General features: G+C 35.1%; 1 protein-coding gene across 3 annotated transcripts in view; it reads right to left on the minus strand.

Moving 5' to 3' along the window:
* LOC117986474 (Kv channel-interacting protein 4-like) overlaps positions 1-19,875 on the minus strand; it is a 231,227-nt gene that overhangs the window by 103,238 nt on the left and 108,114 nt on the right. For 2 of the 3 annotated variants that reach the window (XM_034973310.2, XM_034973309.2), the window contains exon 1: positions 16,471-16,916. The exons of the other annotated variant lie outside the window; for it this stretch is intronic. In XM_034973310.2, coding sequence (XP_034829201.1) covers positions 16,471-16,768 — 298 coding nt within the window. In that variant the 5' untranslated portion in view covers positions 16,769-16,916. Of the gene's footprint in view, positions 1-16,470; positions 16,917-19,875 lie in introns of those variants that run through there. 3 annotated transcript variants of the gene reach the window in all.

Below are 19,875 nucleotides of genomic sequence, written 5' to 3' on the forward strand. Positions count from 1 at the left end.
TAAGCACGATGACATAGGTACTCTGCTGAATTTCCGACCGTATGACGCTAATTTGTAAGAAACGACAATACAAGCTAGTACTTCATATTATAAACATGTAATAATAATCAAAAAATAAACACAACTGCCCTGCCAAATTGAATTTAAAAAAAATAAGTAGATATAACCAGTGTGACTAGGGATGCTGGATGGATGGAACGTTTATTTATTATTATTATTATTATTTATGAAACCATTAAATAATTTTTTTTGGGCAGTCAAGTAATTAGCGCTGCCATCCGGAATATATCGGCCGGAAATTTATGGGTTTCGTTCTGCTTGTATAATTAATAAGAATGTATTTTCATACAAATTAACGCAGTCCGGAATATTCTGGCCGGAAATTCCGGTGACTTTGTTATCGTGATAAATCGTGCACGCGTTTAATTTGACATCCTGTCGTGCTACAGCTCAAGAGTCAGGCGCCATCAGTGCGACGACGATTTTTAGCGGTTTTTCCATCAACGGAGCGCCGCAAAAGACGCGAGAGATGTTTCGCACTGCATTGATGTGTCGGATCACTGAATAGCTTCAAGCAACACTACTCGCTGTCGTCGCTCGTTGTATGTACCCAAGCCTTAATACCTACCCTTCATACATTGGGTTACTCGCAAGAGACGATACCGCAGTAGTACATTATGCTAATAAAAACAAAGAATTCTTCTTGAGCTTTAATGTCAAACTGCTGATCCGTCGCCATTTTGCCGAGATGCGTAGGAGACGCAACGCGCGGGCGACGGCAAGGTGGGTATCGCGAGACTAGTAGTAGATGCGGATACTGATGGAATCACCATACAAATGCTATGTGAGATACTCCTCAGCGACTCATCTTCGGGACTCGCGTAGGATACTTTTAGTTGTCAGTAAGTATCGTAACGTAAGAAGGACCTTTGTGCGCTCCGTGCCAATCAAATAAGTCGAACAGTGACAAGATTGGTTGATCCATCAGCGCGGGTGCACGCAATTGGTCGATTAGTTCGCTGTTGCTTACTTTATTCGCCAACTTTTTCCACTAAGTACGATTCTATTTACTCAAGATATCTGCCAGGACTGTAAGGTAATTTTGATATGCAAACGATTTGCATTTAATTTGACAAATGTTTGCAATTTCATCGTGGGAAAAAAAGAAAAAGCACGACGCGAATACAGAAACGGAATATCTACATATAAATTGCTCCTTTAGCATAAACTGACTACTTAACTTCAAAAGTGCGGCTTTTAAATTAGTCTTAAGTTAAAATATAGAGCTTCAAGATAATATTAAAAGAAAGGAGAAAATGGTGTTTTTGGAAATGTTACAATAATCTAATCTAATTACTGTACAAATCATTTTCGAGTTTACGAATAAATTATGATTTAATTTTTGCTCGCGTGGAGTGAAGTCAAGAATATTCTGAATTTTAAATCTTTTTGCGTGTAAATAAGCCAAACCCTCTACCACATTAGTACTTAGGTAAAATTATTTGATATTTCACTAGCGAAATGAACAAAGCCAGGCAGAATTTAATATGAAGAAAAATTCTATGAATTTTCCGTGTGGAATGCGTATTGTGCAGTAGTTCTGTCCAGTTTGTTAATTAATTTCATATTATCTTATTTTGTGTGCACATAAGTTTATCAAAGTTTAGTAAGTACAGCTTATTTAATTTATGAAAAGATTTTATATTTTTCAAGACTACTTAGCTACATAATCTTAAGTTACATACTTTTTTAACTCTAGATGAAAACTCGAATGAATTTACTCTGAGTTTGCAAGTTAGCATCAAGTTTGAAAGTTAAAATACTTTCAAAGGATATGGTAACTTCATTATATCTTATTTATATTTTAATGCAAGATAAATTTTAAAACCTTTTAGAGAAAAATACCTAAGGAAATAAATCATAAATATTTGATTTTGCATTTTTTCTAAATCATATTTAATAAATTCCCAACCCCTGCCAGGAATCGAACCCGGGACCTCTCACTAATAAAACCACAGTGCTTACTACTGCACCTAGGAGGTCGTTCATTTAATATTAGTAGAATGGTAACTGATTCACATAGAAAGTTAGTGGGCTCCCAATTTTCAATTTAAGTTGGCAAGCGAACAATATTCAATATTCATACTCATATTATTTGAATTAAATTTAAAAATAGTCGGAAAAAAGGTCATCAAAGAAGGACAAGGTTCGATAATTATTATAATATATCTCAGAGAGTAAGTAGATGCGACATAAGTATAGCTACTCGAAAATGAAGAAAATTGCACATGACCGTAAAAGTTTCCCCGATTGACTTCCAGACTTCAGTTTGAAAATAACACCGCATAATGATTTGCAAGTCCATTGGATGCTGGTGTCCGCCTCCACAGAATCACATTAAAATAATAGATTTCCTAAAACGGAAGGCAGTATTTTCCGGGTTTAAAATCTGTGTCGTAGTAAAGTGCCGCTCTACATAATTTAGGTGCGTCTCTTGAAATTGGGTTTAAGGGTATAATTTATTCACAAAACTCACACCCTTCACATTACCATCCCTTTCTGTAAAGATAATAATGTATATTGCACAGTTGTAACTGCCTCGCTGGTCTTGTAGCTAGCTTATTCTACTATGGACGCGTGAATGTGCATGGTTTGGTCCAAAAAAAGTTTTTGAGTTCAAAATAATCTTGGTAAGTTAGCAGCTCGAAGTTGGGGTTACACCACCATGCCTCGGAAAGTGCGCAAAGCTGTCGTTTCCCTGATTTTACAGCTATAGGCGCTAATAATTATTATGATAACAGTTATCTTCATACCGTTTTTACTTTTTAGTATAGAATATCTTAGATGACTTCCGCAATCTCTTCCACAATAAAATAGGTAGGTAAGTATGGTTTACTCCTCGGTGTAATTATAGCGTTAGGCGTACGATAATAATAGCTTCAAGCTCTTGTTTGCGTTTAACTAATAACTACAAAATCATGTTTAATACACTTTCTAGTAGGATGGTAGTTAAAATTAAGTGAAAAGCAAAGTTTGCAAGCAGCCAGTTTCGAGCAAAGTTAAAACAAAATTTATATCAGCATTTTCGCTCAGAATGTTATTTTAATTAATGCGACACTGTTTAATCTTGGTTGACCCTTTAATCATCTCGTGACGAAGATAAATTCACTGGATCGTAGTCGTAAACAGGATTTCTAAAGATCAAACTCATTCAATTTTGGCTATGAGATACCTATTTTTATATTTTTGTACAAAAATAACCTGTTTCAGCAGTAGGCATCACATAAAAATAAGTGTCCACTGACGAATCATTATCAGTACCTATCTATATTTTTTGCAAAGTCTAGCTGTCAGACAGGGGTGTTTAGATTTTAGAATACTCAAAAGGTTATTTGAAAGAATATAAAGATCTTTTGGCATAACTTTAATGTTATTACGGCTTAAATAACGTGAATTTTGCTTTAGTGTAAAGATATTTCATGAAAATACCCGCTCATAATATTAAGGGCACGTAACCGCAGCTTCTAACGCACTAACCACTTATTACACGCCGGCAAATCTAAACAGTCGTGCGGCTAATCGGAGTTAATGCGAATCATAAAACACATTTATTTTAAGCAATCCCTGTTTCCATACTAATTATGACTATAATTCCAAAACTTTAATATTAAAAAGGATAGTATAAGTAATGAAGGAATGACTGTTTCTCTCTATAGAGAAAGAGTGTGCTACCACCTTAAAATGCATCGTTTTGTACAGTGAGATATCATTGGAACAGAAAAAAAGCCTTTTAAAAAAGCTATGCACGAAAGAAAGTGATACGATTTTACGTAAGAGAGATAGATGATAGGTCTATACACAGTTAGTCTTTCTTAAATGGAAAAGGTCTCGGTCAGGAAATGCTTACACATCAAGCCTAAGGGCGTAGGAATGTAGAGAAATGGCGGACATGAAGAAAATTATGTGAGCACATTACGGCGAACAGGAAATACGAATACGTAGTTGAAAGAGTGTTTATTTTATCATCGTGGGCATCTTAGGAACGATCGTTAATTTCAAGAACACGATTGATTGTGTGAATAGATGAAATAATTACCGAGATATTAAAGTTTAAGATCAAAGGCAAAAACTTTTTGCATCGAAATGTTAGTTAGTGCTTGATTCAACGGTAACTCGATGGTACATCAAAATCATTGATGTCAGAGACGGTCAAAAACAAATCAAATAATTAATTTTCAAAATAGGTATAACACACTTTTTGAAAGTCATTTAGGTAAGGTAGGTAATGGTGATAATAAGACATCAACATAAAATTAAAGCTATGAGAGTTCCAAACGCGCCTCTTCTGAGAAGAAGCTCACAACTAACACAGCCGTTAATTTAATTAATAAGTATAGTCTAAAGGCAAATGTGGTAGGGTTGTTGTAACTTTTCCTGCTAATCCATATAACTAATCGGTTTATACGCGACACCGTGTTTTGCTCCAAGGGTGTTAACTACCTACAGCCTAAACCTCTCGGCCGACCAGAACTGAGCCAATTTAGAAATTATAAATTCTTAAATTGAATCCGAGATGTCCCACTTATAAGACCAAAATACTATTGTACCACGAAAGTCTTCCATTCCAAAAGTCTGTTTATTATCTTGCAATGCTAGAGTCAAAAATTTAAAAAAAATCGCAGCAATCAAAAGTGAAAAAAAATATAGCCGATTACAATAAATTTGTATAATTTAGGTGGAACGATGCGCCTAAACTTTTAAATTTCAAATGGAATAATACAAATACGAAAACCATTAATATTAAAACAGTTTTAGAGAGTTTTAGGCTGTGTACAAATGTTATGATGAATTTCAACCTTGTTCAAGCAAACTTATTGCATAATTTTACATTTAAAATTAGTTTTCATAATTAATACATGTATTTAAATATCAATATCTCTACTTTGTGTTTATTCAAAAACTGAGGGTTACCTCACGGCTGATTGGTCCTACATTGAATGTAATTTCAAACCGTTTTGCTTAGCCTCACTTTCGTCAGAGTTTATTTGTCACCTCAAATGAACCAATCTTTAGGAGTTTCGGATACGAATTTCGTTACCAAGACAACACAACATAATCTGAACCTCAGATTCCAAATCCTTAATTTTAATGATGCTAAGCTGTGCTGACTGCGGATTTATATTATGGGAAAAATAAAATAGTTTAACTATATATTACTTTATTTATTTTGTTTATGTTGCGTTAGGAAAATTATTTATTTAGTAAGCCACAGAAATCAAACCATAATTTTTTATTTCATTGTTATAATTTTTTATAACAAATGTAAAAATATGAGTAAAATAATATGAGTAAAAGTATGATAAAAAAATGAGTTTGTATCATAATAGGGTGGGTAATTACACCGGACTTGCACAAAACAGACTTGCTTCCTATATACTTACTATTAATTATCATCATTTACATTTAAGTCACCCGATTTTATTTCAGGAATGCTATTTAAATTGTAAATTAGTAAAGTAGGCACACGTAATACTGACATTACACTTAAGTTGATGGGGGTCTAACCAAACCGTTTAAAACGGTCCACGTCGTGTGCACTGCCTACCGTAGACCGTAGTCAGTTACCTCGTTAATAAAGGAACTTGACAGTTGGGACACAATCTTAACAATAGCATAGTACGTTACTTTCTGATTAATGTAACAAACTCGAGAGCCTTTTCGGCGCCGTCCTATTCTCATCGCTCGCGCGATGATCCGATGCGATTTCATCGTGCGATGAAATACAATATGAACGCATCGCATGATCGCGCGATCTTCAATAGGCCATTCAGTAGAACACAGTTTGTTTGAACGCACAGGACGTGCGATCATTTTCATCGGACACACGCATCATCGCACGAGCGATGACAATAGGACGGCGCCTTCGACTAGCTAAGATCAGCAGTTAACTTCGTACTCCGTTCTATTCTTCACCAGGTCAAACAGTTTGGTGGTATTAAAAACAACAGATACCAGTTCAGTATGTAAAATTATTCAAATTTAACAACCTGAAGCTTACGAGAAAATAATTTATTGAGGACGCCTACGCCAGCATTCCGTACAATTTTTGAAATTATGGATGCATTCAAGAGCCACTTATTGAATACCTAGCAATAATTTATAGTGTATTAGGATAAGAAGTTCATAGGATTACCAATTCAATGCCAATGAACGGAAAAACTGGATAAGTACAAGTTTAATCGTTCCAGTCGATGCTGAGCAAATTGGCTGTGAGAGACGGACATACAGAAATACACTGAGTGATCTTATAAGCGTTTTAACATTGGGATGTATTGGGAGCCCTAAAATATCGACTTATCACAGAAACTTTCTCCAATGAATAATTTTAAAAAGTCGTGTCATCTTAGCTTGAACGCTGTCCTAATAATAAGAGTAAGATGTTTCGGTAATGACAGCTGACAAGGCTCTTTTAAAGCAGGGAAACAATCACCAGGAGATATTTAATGACACCATTATTGGTGCTGACGTTTCACGAATGGTTTTGCATAGTTAACTCATCAATATTCAAATTCATATACATAGGTATATTTTATTTCATGTAAGTAGATCAACTTGTGGGCGTTTATGCTGCGTCAAAGCTCTACCAGTAAGTAAAGCATATTCTATTAGGAAGAAAGAGACTGCTATTATTTTTTCAAAGCGCAATTTATAACATTGATTGGAATATAGTAGTTTATTACACGACGAGCAAACTAATCATACCATTGCGTCAACACTCCGCGTATTTGATTTAGGTTAAATAATCTCATAAACAAGGAAATATGCATTTTTATAACCATACCTAGGTATGTAAGTGGGTAATATATTAAATACTGAATAATGTAAATTATGATTACTTAGAAAAAAATTAAGGACGCAATTATTTTGAAATTTTCTTCTCCTTCTACAAATATCTACTACCCTTAAAAAAATTCGAATTCTAACTTTTATGAAAATAATATCATTGCTCGTAAAATATTCCTATTTCTATCGTAATTTAATTAGTTTAATAGGTTTATTAGGTAAAAGCACCTAATGTTTTGACGTAGTACAAGTGTATTCATAGCATAAAATAAAAAATACATACCTACTACGCGATGAACACAAACAGAAACACAGTGTGTAATCTAAATATATAAAATGAAAAGGTGACTGACTGACTTACTGACTAACTGATCAATCAACGCACAGCTCAAACTACTGGACGAGACGGGTCGGGCTGAAATTTGGCATGCATATTATGACGTAGGCATCCGCTAAGAAAGGATTTTTGAAAATTCAATACCTAAGGGGGTGAAATAGGGGTTTGAAATTTGTGTAGTCCACGCGGACGAAGTCGCGAGCATAAGCTAGTATAATATAAAGTCCAAACCGCACACATTATTATGCGTTAACTCCGACCGCTTGCAGAGTGCATATGTCGGCACATCCAAACTTATGGGCGACTGTTATTGCTGTTAAAACATATTCAGCGATAATATTTGTTCCTCTCTTATTTGCGCGTTTGTTCTACGCTATACAGATAACCAATATGCAAAATCATCACGTTCAACTCAAAAACTCAAACTCAAAGCATTTACATTCAAAATGGGCACCATTATACATTTTTAAATAAAAATAGCTAGCAAACGAGCAGGCGGTTCACCTGATGTTAAGTGACTACCGCTGCCCATGAACATTTGCAGCACCAGCCGAACCGCCAATGCGCCACCGGCCTTTCAGGACTTTGTTCGTCTGCCCCTTGAACAGCCCTATTGTGATAATCTAGTGCCTATCTACTCCCTTCGACGGTGTTCCCAACACCGGTGTATCAAATGATTGATTTCAAAGATGGTAATTAATTACTTCACTTACGTAGGCTTAAAAGTAAAGCTACAAGGGTCATTAACATATTATGTTAGTCTTTTATATTATGTCTTATGTGTAGAATACTCTACCGCCCAGTCTTCACTCCTAACGGCTTTAAAATAACTGCGGTAAATATTTTAGCACGAGGCATTTGACTTGCGAAGCTGAAGTGGCAATGGGCAGGGCATATAGTTCGGAAAACGAAAGGAGTTGGGGTGTGAAGGTGCTGGAATGGCGACATCGCACCGGAAAGCGCAGCGTTGGAAGACCCCTCAATATGTGGACGGACGATATCAGGGAGCCGCTGGATTCAGGCGAAAGCTCTATTCAAATGGTTTAAATTAGTTACAAAGAAATGCAGCTACTTATATGAAACTGGCTTATGCTTGCGACTTCGTCCGCGTGGACTACACAAATTCAAACCCCTATTCAGCCTATTAGAGGTTGAATTTTCAAAAATCCTTTCTTAGCGGATGCCTACGTCATAATAGCTATCTGCATGCCAAACAGCCCAGTAGTTTGAGCTGTGCGTTGATAGATCAGTCAGTCAGTCATTCAGTCAGTCAGTCAGTCAGTCACCTTTTCCTTTTATATATTTAGATGAAAGCAAAAACTATGACTTGACCTGAATAACTCACGGAAATTTTGAATGATCGTAAAAAATTGTTTATGTTAGAGCATCGCTTTAATGTTAAACATTTTATGGGAAGTATTTGAAGATTATACAAACTCCTGCAATTTAATAATAAACTAAGAACCATAACAAAATTTGAGCTATAGTATGAAGTAGGTAAGTAGGTACTTCTTTTCGTAAACTTTTTAATAGGTACATACCAATTAAGTACCACGAAAAAAGTTTAGAATGCTTTGTGCTCTGGCTCTCGTATTTCAGTTTCCTTTTTATCCATTTAGCTGATGATGCTCAATTAAAATTAGAGCCCAAGGAATAGGTGAGCTACAGAGGCAGACAGTGGAATACTAATCAACGCAATGCTATATGTACCAAACCTAAATGATATCGCTACGTATCATGAATCACTGAAAACTTAATTAATTTAGCGTAATTTAGCAAGGAATTATTAAAGATGTTGGGGAGATGAATTTAAAATGAATCCCAGGCGAAGCCTTTCAGCAAAACTTACTTTTTTCTAATTAAAACTTTGTGTCGCTAAACTCCTATAAAGTACGCAGTACCAAAACAAAGTCGTACAAAATTTCACACAAGCACAAACTTAAAAGCCTTCGCTGTTCTAAAACAAAACTTGTTTTCCAGAATTCAATTTAAAAGCACTTACTAGCGATTTGCTTTAGCGCCGTCACGGCCGATCGAATTGTATTCAGTGTTCGACGTCTAAAATTCTTCTTGAAAGAAAACGTCTCCATATCTATGCTCACAGACATTTTGTTTTAAGCGCACCTTTTGTATGCGAAGCCGCGAATATACTAAATGCATATCAGTATCAGTCAGTCCACATCCGAAAATCAAGTGTAATCACGTCGGACAGCAAAATGTTTGGAGTAGAAACTGTACTAACTCATTCTTTCTTACTAACTTACTTAGGTAATATTATAAGTTATAACATACAGATTAATAAATAAGTATTATTCATTCAAGCGATTTCCAAAGTAGAGTACGGGTACTAAGTTTTAAGTTTTAGATATTTCCCCATTCTATTTGCTAATTAATGATGCTTAATTAATTAGACATTCTGGGAAATGATCATAATATCGGGTTATTGAGAAGTGGTCATAAAAAACCGAAATGAATTATTTTATTGAAGTTAAACTTCTGTAGGCACGAATTGAGAGTAACGCAAATCTTTTTCGGACGGAAGTTAACGTTCGCGTTCCTTTCCTACATGTTTACAATGTCCGCCAAACAGAACAGCTACTTTGAAGCCGCCATCTATTATCAATTAATTTAATTGTAAATAAATTTAAGTAACAAAGTGAGTGCCAACTGCAATAGATAAAGCTGTTTTTTTCCTTATTGCAACTAATATTCCATAACAACAAAATTTACATTACTTATCAGGGGGCACGGTAGTGCCCCCACCATGACGAGTCAAACTAAAGGACGGGGTTTATTTTTATAAATTCTAATAAGTACAGTACCAGTACGCAGCAGAAAGTAATGTAAGTACATCGATATTTAGAAGGAGATAGCAGATTTGTAGAGCATTGTGTCTGTCGTTGAGACCGACAAAACGTCAAATAGGTATGAGTGACATGGACAACGCTCTAAAAAGCCAAAATGGTGATAATTCAATTGCGCGAAGGTTTAAAATGTTTCTTATGATAACCTCCAATTAGGTTTAATGTCAACCCGCAGTGGAAACTAAAACTAAAACTCATTTTCTTTACTTTAAGTACACTGATTTTATGAGATATTTAAAATATTTAGTATTCATGGCCACTTCTATGCTTGTTAATATCTTAACATATTAGCACTTGATGAATTTAAGGCCTATTTACAACATTGTATACAATGGTGTAAACAAGCGATCTATTCTTGTAGAACAGCTGTCAGATTCAGGTTCATTAACAGACGACCTCAGCTTGCCTCGCCATCATAACAATTCCGATTCTAATTTTGTTTTATGACTATCTCATATACATCGTTCAATCATCATGTACATTAAAATGGTTAAAAGAGTAGTAAGATGGATTTTTTTCGAGCGGGTTTTCAAGGTGTAGATTGAAACACATTCATAATATTATAACACATGCCAAATCAAAAAAGTCAAGTTAAAAACTGGCCAAGAGAGAGTTAGACCTCGCTCTGTTAGGGTTCCGTACATAATTATGTATACAACATAAATTATTATTATTTCGGCTGAATGAAATATTTCAATTTCCGAGCTAGACATCGCAACAAACCGTGAATGAAAACCCAAAAAAAAATGTTCGTTTGTTTTGGTGACAGCTTACAAACTACCTACCTTAAAACAATTGTTATTGTTGTTTTCAGTATTAACTAATCACTGATTCTAGTCGTAAGTTATTTATATTTATACTGGTAATACCTCTAGGTAGTAATATTGTCTAGAAACACGAAATTGTAACTAAAAATCCTCATCAAAATAATCACACGACCACCTGCGTATCCTTGGGAACAACTGGCTTCAATAATTAATATTCTTCGGAGTCGTACACGAATTTATATTTAGGTATCTACACATTCAATAGAATGTTCTTCTTTATTAATATACTAAGAGCGATCACGCATTCATCGTCAGAGTCCGTGAAAATACGGATATAAAAACTCGGACCGAACTCGGATATTGCTTACGCATTAATCCGATCTCAGATCAGTTATATAAATGTACCAAAGGTTTTTAATTATATTTTTTATCGATGTCAAATGCCTAAACATATTTATTGCGATTCTAGATTCTAACATTATATGTATGAAAATTTAACCCAAATATATAAAATAAAAGGTAAACAGTGAACAATGACATCTGCAGGCAATATATTTTATACTTTGGGACCGAAAGGCGCAAGTTTACTGGTTAGGAGCGGGTCAGACGCGACGTGACCTCAACTATCTAGTTTTATTGCCGCATTTGGCTTCATGTAAACCCGCCTTTATTATTATGTCACTTTTACGTCAATTGTTTGGGTAGTAATGGTTTAGTTTTTGTTGTATTTGTGAATAATAAAAGAGCTACATATGACTTGTTGTAAGCTTTAGAAAAGAGCTTTAGGTGTAGCAATAGACATCCGTATTATATTGTTAGCAACCACAGAGATGTCAACTCCTAGAGTACGCATATACAAGGTTTTGCATGAAACAAAATCGTAAAATGTTGGCGGGGGACAGGGGAGAATGCTTTGTTGTGATTAGTGGACTTAAAAGTCACGTAATTAAAACAGTATGCGGAATGAGGGTACCGAACGGCCGTGGGCCGACTTTTATGCTAAGCAAGTGCCTAAGCTTGGCGAGCAGGGGTGTTTGGCCATTAGGCGTCTATAGGTGGTGGTCTGTGTTAGCAACACAACACGTCGTGTTTGTATTTGAAATAAAAAGACAAAACATAATAATATAATGCGTACAAAATGAGATCTCACTCGCAATTTTAATTTTACGTGTCAACTGTCATGCCAAAAGTATGATTTCAGTCCTTATTTCAATGGGGAACCGTGCTTTTGACATGACAGTTGTCAGAGCTAAAATGGCGAGTGAGTTCTCATTTTGCACGGACTATATTATAATGCATTATCAACTCTAGAATAGGTTTTAAAGAGTTTGAAGTTTGATTTCCTGATTGAAATAGAATTCCCTCGTCAGAAATTGGCATCATTTTTTCTATTCGTCCGTACTCGTAGTACGTGAGATCTCAGCTGAGTGTAGCTAAGTAATTTGGTGGGAAGCTGCACTTCCCACCAAATTACTTCAGCCAGCTAGGTCTCTGCAGTAGCCTTAACTATGAAAACACATAACATTTGCGTTACCTTTGTTTGTTACGTGAGTTAGTAAATTTTGTGAAATGCGTGGAACAGCGCTGTAACCTGAATTCGTGATGATAACAAATTAATGCAAAGATATAAAGCTGTGATTTGCATTTGCAGCGCGTTTTAGTTGCAGTACACGCTTTTACTGCACTAGAAATGTTACCGTGTGCGCAGGTTTAACGATCATTAACCAAAGTTATTTTGAACATTCGTGGTGAATCGATGTAATTATCTATTATAAATTAATTTTGGATACGCCATGTAACCACGATGCATGTAAGTGGGTCAAAATATTAATATTTCATTGACGATGAAATGAAATGAAACGAAAATTTCATGAGATACCACACCACCACCACATTAATGTACAACAATTCTGAATTAAAACTGAGTGCATATTGACTGATAAAAAAGCCTAGTGGCTAGGACGTCTGCCTTCTAATCGGAGGTCGGGGGTTCGATCCCGGGCATGCATCTCTAATTTTTCGGAGCTATATGCGTTTTAAGTAACTTAATATCACTTGCTTAACGGTAAAGGAAAAAGTGAGGTAATCTGCATGCCTGTGAGTTCTCCATAATGTTCTCAAAGGTGTGTGAAGTCTACCAATCCGCACATGGCCAGCGTGGTAGACTATGACCTAAACCCTCTTCACTCTGAGAGGGGACCCGTGATCTGTAGTGATCCGGCGATGGGTTGATCATGACGATGATGGTGCATATTGACTGCTTGACCCCGAGTTTTTTTTTGCTTTTCTAGCAGCCATATAGTGTCTAAAAAGAAGTCTTCTCAAAGGCAGCTAGGAACGCTAAACTGCTTCCGTTCAGACCTTTGAACCGCACCCAAGTGTTAAGATGAGAACCTAAGCAGTTAAAAAAAGAAATTCAATCGCCAAGAAGATTGATCGCTCAGAAGATTGGTTTTTCATTTATTTTAAGCTACGCGACCGCGACGTGCGATACCGGTGATATAATATTGTGAATTTCAAGTATCGCGCGATTGACTGATATTTATAGTGTCGCATGTCGAAGTCGCTCATCTGAAATACTCTCTTCATACATTTTTATACAAAGTAGTATAGAAGAGTCGCGTGTCGCCGTCGCGTAGCTCAAAGTCTACTTAAATAGTCTAAGACTACATAAACGTAGTACCATTTTATCCTCACGAAATATCATTTTATCATGAACCGATAATCGTGCGCTGCTGGACACAGGTCTCTTGTACAGACTTCCACACGCCACGGTCTTCCGTCGCGTTTTGACGTTGTTTTTAGTGGGGAGTTGGCCAACGATGCGCTTTCTGTAGCTCGATTGGGGGAAAACTGCAACAATCATTATTACAATCGCAATCGTTGTGATTGGCATTCAGCCATATTGGTATTCTTATTGCAACAATACATTGTAGTCAATAGTAAACGAGCATCAACCAATCAGAGGTGATTGCGATCGTGACATTGTATCTGTCATTCTACCGCAATCGAGGTGCAGGTGCGAGGTCACCGCTCTAACACCTTGGGAACATCTGTCCATCGTACCTACTCACGAAATATAGTGACAAATTATTGTCACTATATATTTCGTGAGTACGATGGACAGATGTTCCCAAGGTGAATTAAAATTCAGTACTTCCACAATCGAAATAATATCTGGAGGTTTTATTAATCCTCAGAAATATGAAAATTCCGCGGCACGTTCCATTTACACCCGAGCTGTTAGGAATTGTTTGTGAAACTAAGTTATGAATACAAAATTTTGTATGTAATTAAGAGATTATTTCGTTATACAAAGTGCTTGGAGTTTGTGTAAATAAGTTGTTGTATATATTATAAAACTGTAGATTGTAGGTATACTTACTCAATTTTATAATTTTCTTTTTCATTAATTCAAAATATATCTACTATAGTAAATAAGTACGTACCTAAACGGTTAAGGCCGATATGTACATTTTATTTTTATTTTTTATTTTTATTTATTCGGATCAACAAACAGTAGCACGCAGTGCTTGGATAAAAACAGTAATAATATAACATATAGTAATAATATACGTGCTACCCACTACGTCAACCACATAGTTATTATTATTAATTAATTTACTTACATGTATAAAATAGTTTTTAATTACTGCAAGTTACCATACTAACCCGATCGACAAATAGTGGAATGAGATCAGTCAACCGGTAGACCGAATAGTTCCTATCCTACTACATCAAATCGACTTGCTCGATATTTATCATTCAATCGATCAATCGATATTTCTCGTGTAATCTATAGAGTCGAAAGATTTTCGTGCGGCGGTTTCTTACACCGCCAATCGACCATCAATCGATATTAAAGTGATGGTCGATTTAGTATCGATTTATCGATGACGGGTCGATTATTTTAGTGACCGGTATCGGTAGATCAGACGACATCGGTCAAATGGTAACTCCGTAAATGACGCATTTCTATCGCATGAAATGTCGCGTTTACAAAGTACCTAAGTACATACATATTTTTGTCCCGATAAAGGCAACAAAGTCATATAAGTACAGGTATAATATCTGTACTAAATAAAACCGTGGAAGTGTAAGCGACAGGCTTTCAAAGAAAAAATTGCTACGTAATCGATATCCGTTTCGGGAATTTCATTATTCCCTTAAATGTGAACGTTCGGTGACGCTTTTTCGATTACAGTTTCGCTATAGTTCAATCAACTATGTTTTCAATATTGAGTATTGTGAATCCATAACAATGAAATAGTTTGGCAAGATTTCCTAACTTTATGTCTAGGTTGATTTGTCTGTGTCTGTATATCAAACGGGTGGGCAACAACATCTACTGTTAATATCTACGTGTAAATAATAATAATTGTGAGATAATCGTTCCAATTACCTACTAATAGAGAGAGAGAGAGAGCCACCGCGTGCCAAACCTTCGTTATTTTATAAAAGCACAAAGTTTCTCTGCGTATTGCCCCCAACACAGGGAGGAACGATCAGCGACTATGAAGTTTGGATCATGATGATAACAGGTAATAAAGGTATAAAAAATCTTACGTCAAAGTATAAAGTCTAATTTTTTACATTTTCTTCGGAATAATAATAGAGATCACGTCATGCATTGCCAGACACCTTTAAACTTTAAAAATTTAAACTTTAAGGGTGTCTGGCACGGTGATCCAAACTTCATACTCGCTGATCATTCCTCCTTGTGTTGGGAACAATACGCAGATAAACTGGCTCTTAGTTCATAACTCTTGGCATGATGTCTGATGACTAAAATTAATGATCTATAATAATTTGCTGATAAGTTACGAGTACTTCGAGCAACGTTGTTATTTGTCGAAATTTGTATGGTCTTTTAGACAACAACTTTACATACTTAGATGGTACAGATAGACTGACGATTAATTTAGGTCATTTATGGACGAAAATTTCAAAAAAGGAAATAAGTACTTCACGAATAACATAAAATTAATAAGTAGATCTAATGGGTATATCACAGTAAAACATAAGTCAAAAACCTCCTCCTTTTTGGGTTGCGGTTAAAATGTAAAATAAGAAGAAATAGAAGAATATTTATTCTTCTATTTCTGTATATTTTAATTAAGTAATCGATCTGTGTCGTGCGGCACCGTTTAGAGTTATTAGTTTGTATCACAAATATTAATAGAGGATAGAGGTGTTAATAATATAGCTAGTAGGGTAAAGGTTTACAATGAATTTTACTCCTTAATCTAGCAATTTCGTGAAATCTTAGAGCTGTTTAAGTTTGGTAGCACGTTTTGTTATAATCCTGCGTCTGCTTGTTTATTGAGCTTTGGGTTCTCAAATACAAAAGTTTTATTTATCTACTTAACAGGCTGAAGCAGATTCATAAAGTTTGGAGATTATTTTATCATAGTAAGTAAACTCCGTAAGTTCAAAGTCAATTTATATTTATTTAAAGTTAGCTCAGCATGTATACCACAACGTAGCTTTTAAAAAGGAACTTTACTCACACTTTGGCACTTTTAAACATTAAAAATTCGTTGTTCAATTTGTAGTTATGGGACCGTAGTTAATGCATTATTTAATGTTGTGTAAAAAGGGCACTGTATGTTTCAGCACTTCGAAAATAGAAATGCAATAAATAGGCGATAAAACTTACTCAAAACAATTTCAACAGTTGTCCTCGTACAACTCCAAATGTAATGAAAAAACTGGACAAAACGTTCCCTGAAAGAAATCTTCTCCGGGTTCGACTCAGTATCAAGAAATCTAACTCTTTTCTTTACTGTCTTTCCTTTGTCTCTTTTCTCGAACCCTTTGCTCTTCACTAAATTAGATTTTTGTGTTTTCACTTCGTTCGGTAGGTCGTTTGTTTGTTGAAAAACAGTGTCACTCGCTAAGTTCAATGCTACGACAGTATCACATTTCTGTTTTGTGTTGGCTACATTTTTGACCATTTGTTTACCTTCGACATTTAACGGCCTCGCTTCAACACTTTGTGTTTGTTTATTGTTTTCAAACGCCGTGTTTGAATTGCGATCTCACTAGGCGATAGGATTAATAACCGCGATAAGTATGTCTCTGTGTGTACACAACACAATGCTACTGAGTGGTTTTCTACTGTGACGCCAATAATTTGCAACTCGACGACGCGTCTAGACGACTCTTGGCGTTGTTTCAACACTAGACTTTTAGGGCGCACTTACATATGAACCAAATGAAGATATTCATAACAAATTAATCGGAATGAATACCGACAATGCTTGCATACGTATATAGATCAATTTAGTAATAGAACAATGGACATGTGATTTGATTGTGACAAATTAATTCATTCCCAAAACGTGACTGTAATGTATATAGACTTTTTAAATTAAAGCACATCAGTTAATAGTGATTGTATCTATTATGAATAGTGATCTTTTATGAATAGTGGATATTTTATTTGGTTAGTTTTATTCAATGCTACAGAGTAGTATAGGATGGTATTTAATGAGAATTTAATGAGTAAAACATCCCTTATTAGCTCAAATCAAAAAGGGACGTGCAATGAAAAAACTTTCTATCTTTATATTCTAGGTAAGTACCTACTTATACTTTCATTACAATAAAGTGTGTGAATGGAAGTGCCCTTTTATTTTATGTTATCATAAGTTTCTCGCCTTAGACCCTTAATAAAATTCACCATAACATTGGAACTTATGACGCCATATAACGCGATATGGGTGCGACCTGAGCTTACTCCAAAATTTACTATTTTTTGCGGACATTATGATGGCTTAGTCGGCAAAATGTTAAGCCTCGTGATATATAGATCTATGTCAATTATTTAATATCAATTATTGATCTACACTGTAGATCAATAATTGATATAGCTGGCTAAGCGACATTGGACCCGAGTGGGTAATTAATTACTATCGTTATCCAGTGTTTTTTACAAAATCTATTTCTATACTAATAAATAAAATTGCAGTGTATGTCTGTAATTTAGAGGCGCAAGGGGTGCAACGGATCGACGTGATTATTTTGCATGGATATAGTTAAAGACCGGAGACCGGTCATAGGCTACTTTTATCCCGGAAAACCAAAGCGTTTCCACGGGATTTTTAAAAACCAAAATCAACGCGGACGAAGTCGCGGGCTTCAGCTAGTATGTTATATGTTTTGAACTGAATGTTTTAATGCATTTTATGATACCTCTTGTAATTTATTTTTAGTTTTAAATATTGGAATCAATTTCAATCAATTTTTCAATAGGATTGGAAGAGTCTCGGAATATTCATGACTGCATTCATGAAAACGCAACGTGAAATCGATTGAAAGAATAATAATATCAATAGGTATCATGTTGAAAGATTTTATAGCAAAAAATTGGTCAAGCGCGAGTTGGATTCCGCACCTAGTACTGCTTTTGTATATTTAGATTAGCTTTGTCCTACCTGTTTACCTGGGCATTAGGTACTTCTGCAGCATTATTATAAATTATAAATAAATTATACATAAATATATAAATTATTATAAATTGAGGAGTTAGAACCCGGCAGTTTGACTTCACATAGTACCTACTCATCTATTGTTTTATCGAGGGAACAAATTCAGTTCGAATCGGGTCAATAAAAATAATTATTGAGAAATCCCACGCAATATTTGAATCAAATAAATATTAAAAACTGAAAAGAAATGAAAACGTTTTAAAAATAAAATATCAGCTTCAATTTTCCATCGTTAAAACACACTTCAAAGTTTAACAGACATATTGTTACGTTTTAAAATTCTGAAACTTTTATTAACAGCTCTCTAAATTCCAATGAAAAGTGCCCCGGACAACTTTTTCTCGTTTGAATATTTTTGTCGCTGTAGTATAAAAGAACTTGTGAAATGCTCTGAGTTGACGGCCTTGCTTTGAAGGCATTTTCAAAGCAAATAAGCTAAACTTATTTCAGTCTCGGACTTGGAAAAAAAACTCAACAATAGTTGATGCTTTGTGCAAAGTATTTCCAGATATGTTCTGCCAAGAGCTTATATGCTGATATTCTATTAAGTTTTCGAAATACAAATTACTTAATCGATGAGAGCTTCATATTCGTGTTTTTTGGTGTGGAGACTTTGGGGCCGTGGGGCCCGGGGGCTCGAGCTGTTTTTGAGGAAATTTCCCGGGGACCCGAGAGCTGGCAGCTACCTTGGTCAAGAAATTAATTTGGCCATCCAAAGGGGTAATACTACCAGTATCTTGGGTACAATGCCTCGCTGCGGTGGTCTCGATGAGGTTTTAGATTTAATTTAATTTATTTTAGTCTTCATTTAATGATTTTTTTAAATTTTAAATAAAGATTTAAGTTTATTAATTAGAATTCTCTATAACTTTTTAAATCCTGGTCATAAACTAAATTCAAATCATAATGATGTCTCTATCTAAAGTACTTATATTAGCTTTTGGTTCGAGATTAAATGCATAATATTATTAAATTGTGTAAACTGTAGAGCTTACTATAAAAATAATTAAAGTTCGTAACATTTTTACTAAGTATAAATCAGAATATAAACTTACTCGTGAGTCGTAACCCGTGTATGAAAATAGACTAAAACTAATTTTCCCGCTGCCTCGCGGGATTGGTGTATCCAAGTTATTTTACTCAGTGGCAAATAAAATAGCGACCATATTATTATGTTTCCGTGACTAACTTTTAATTGAAAAATTCTTTTAGATTTTAAATGGAAAGATACCTGTGCTTTGATACGATTTTAAAACGTATTGTTTACTATTTTAAGCTTTATATTTTTAATGGTATCAGTTTTGTCTCACAATTGCTCTGGACAATGCACAGGAATACCAAGAGCATTTTTAGTCCAAAGCCAAGCCTTCGGCTTCTGCCTGGGGAGTTTTCAGAGTCCAAAGCCGAAACTCAATTTACCACTTCGGCTTTGGACTAAAGATCTACAGTAGGTACCGTCTCTTGCCTATGTAATTGTACGAGTATGTATAGGACAAAAGTTAAAATATATAAGTGCATGAATTAACTCGACTGGGCTAAAAATAAATATTATCAAATTACAGTTTTCTAAT

Source organism: Maniola hyperantus, chromosome 11, assembly GCF_902806685.2.
Source record: "Maniola hyperantus chromosome 11, iAphHyp1.2, whole genome shotgun sequence".
Lineage (NCBI taxonomy): Eukaryota > Metazoa > Arthropoda > Insecta > Lepidoptera > Nymphalidae > Maniola > Maniola hyperantus.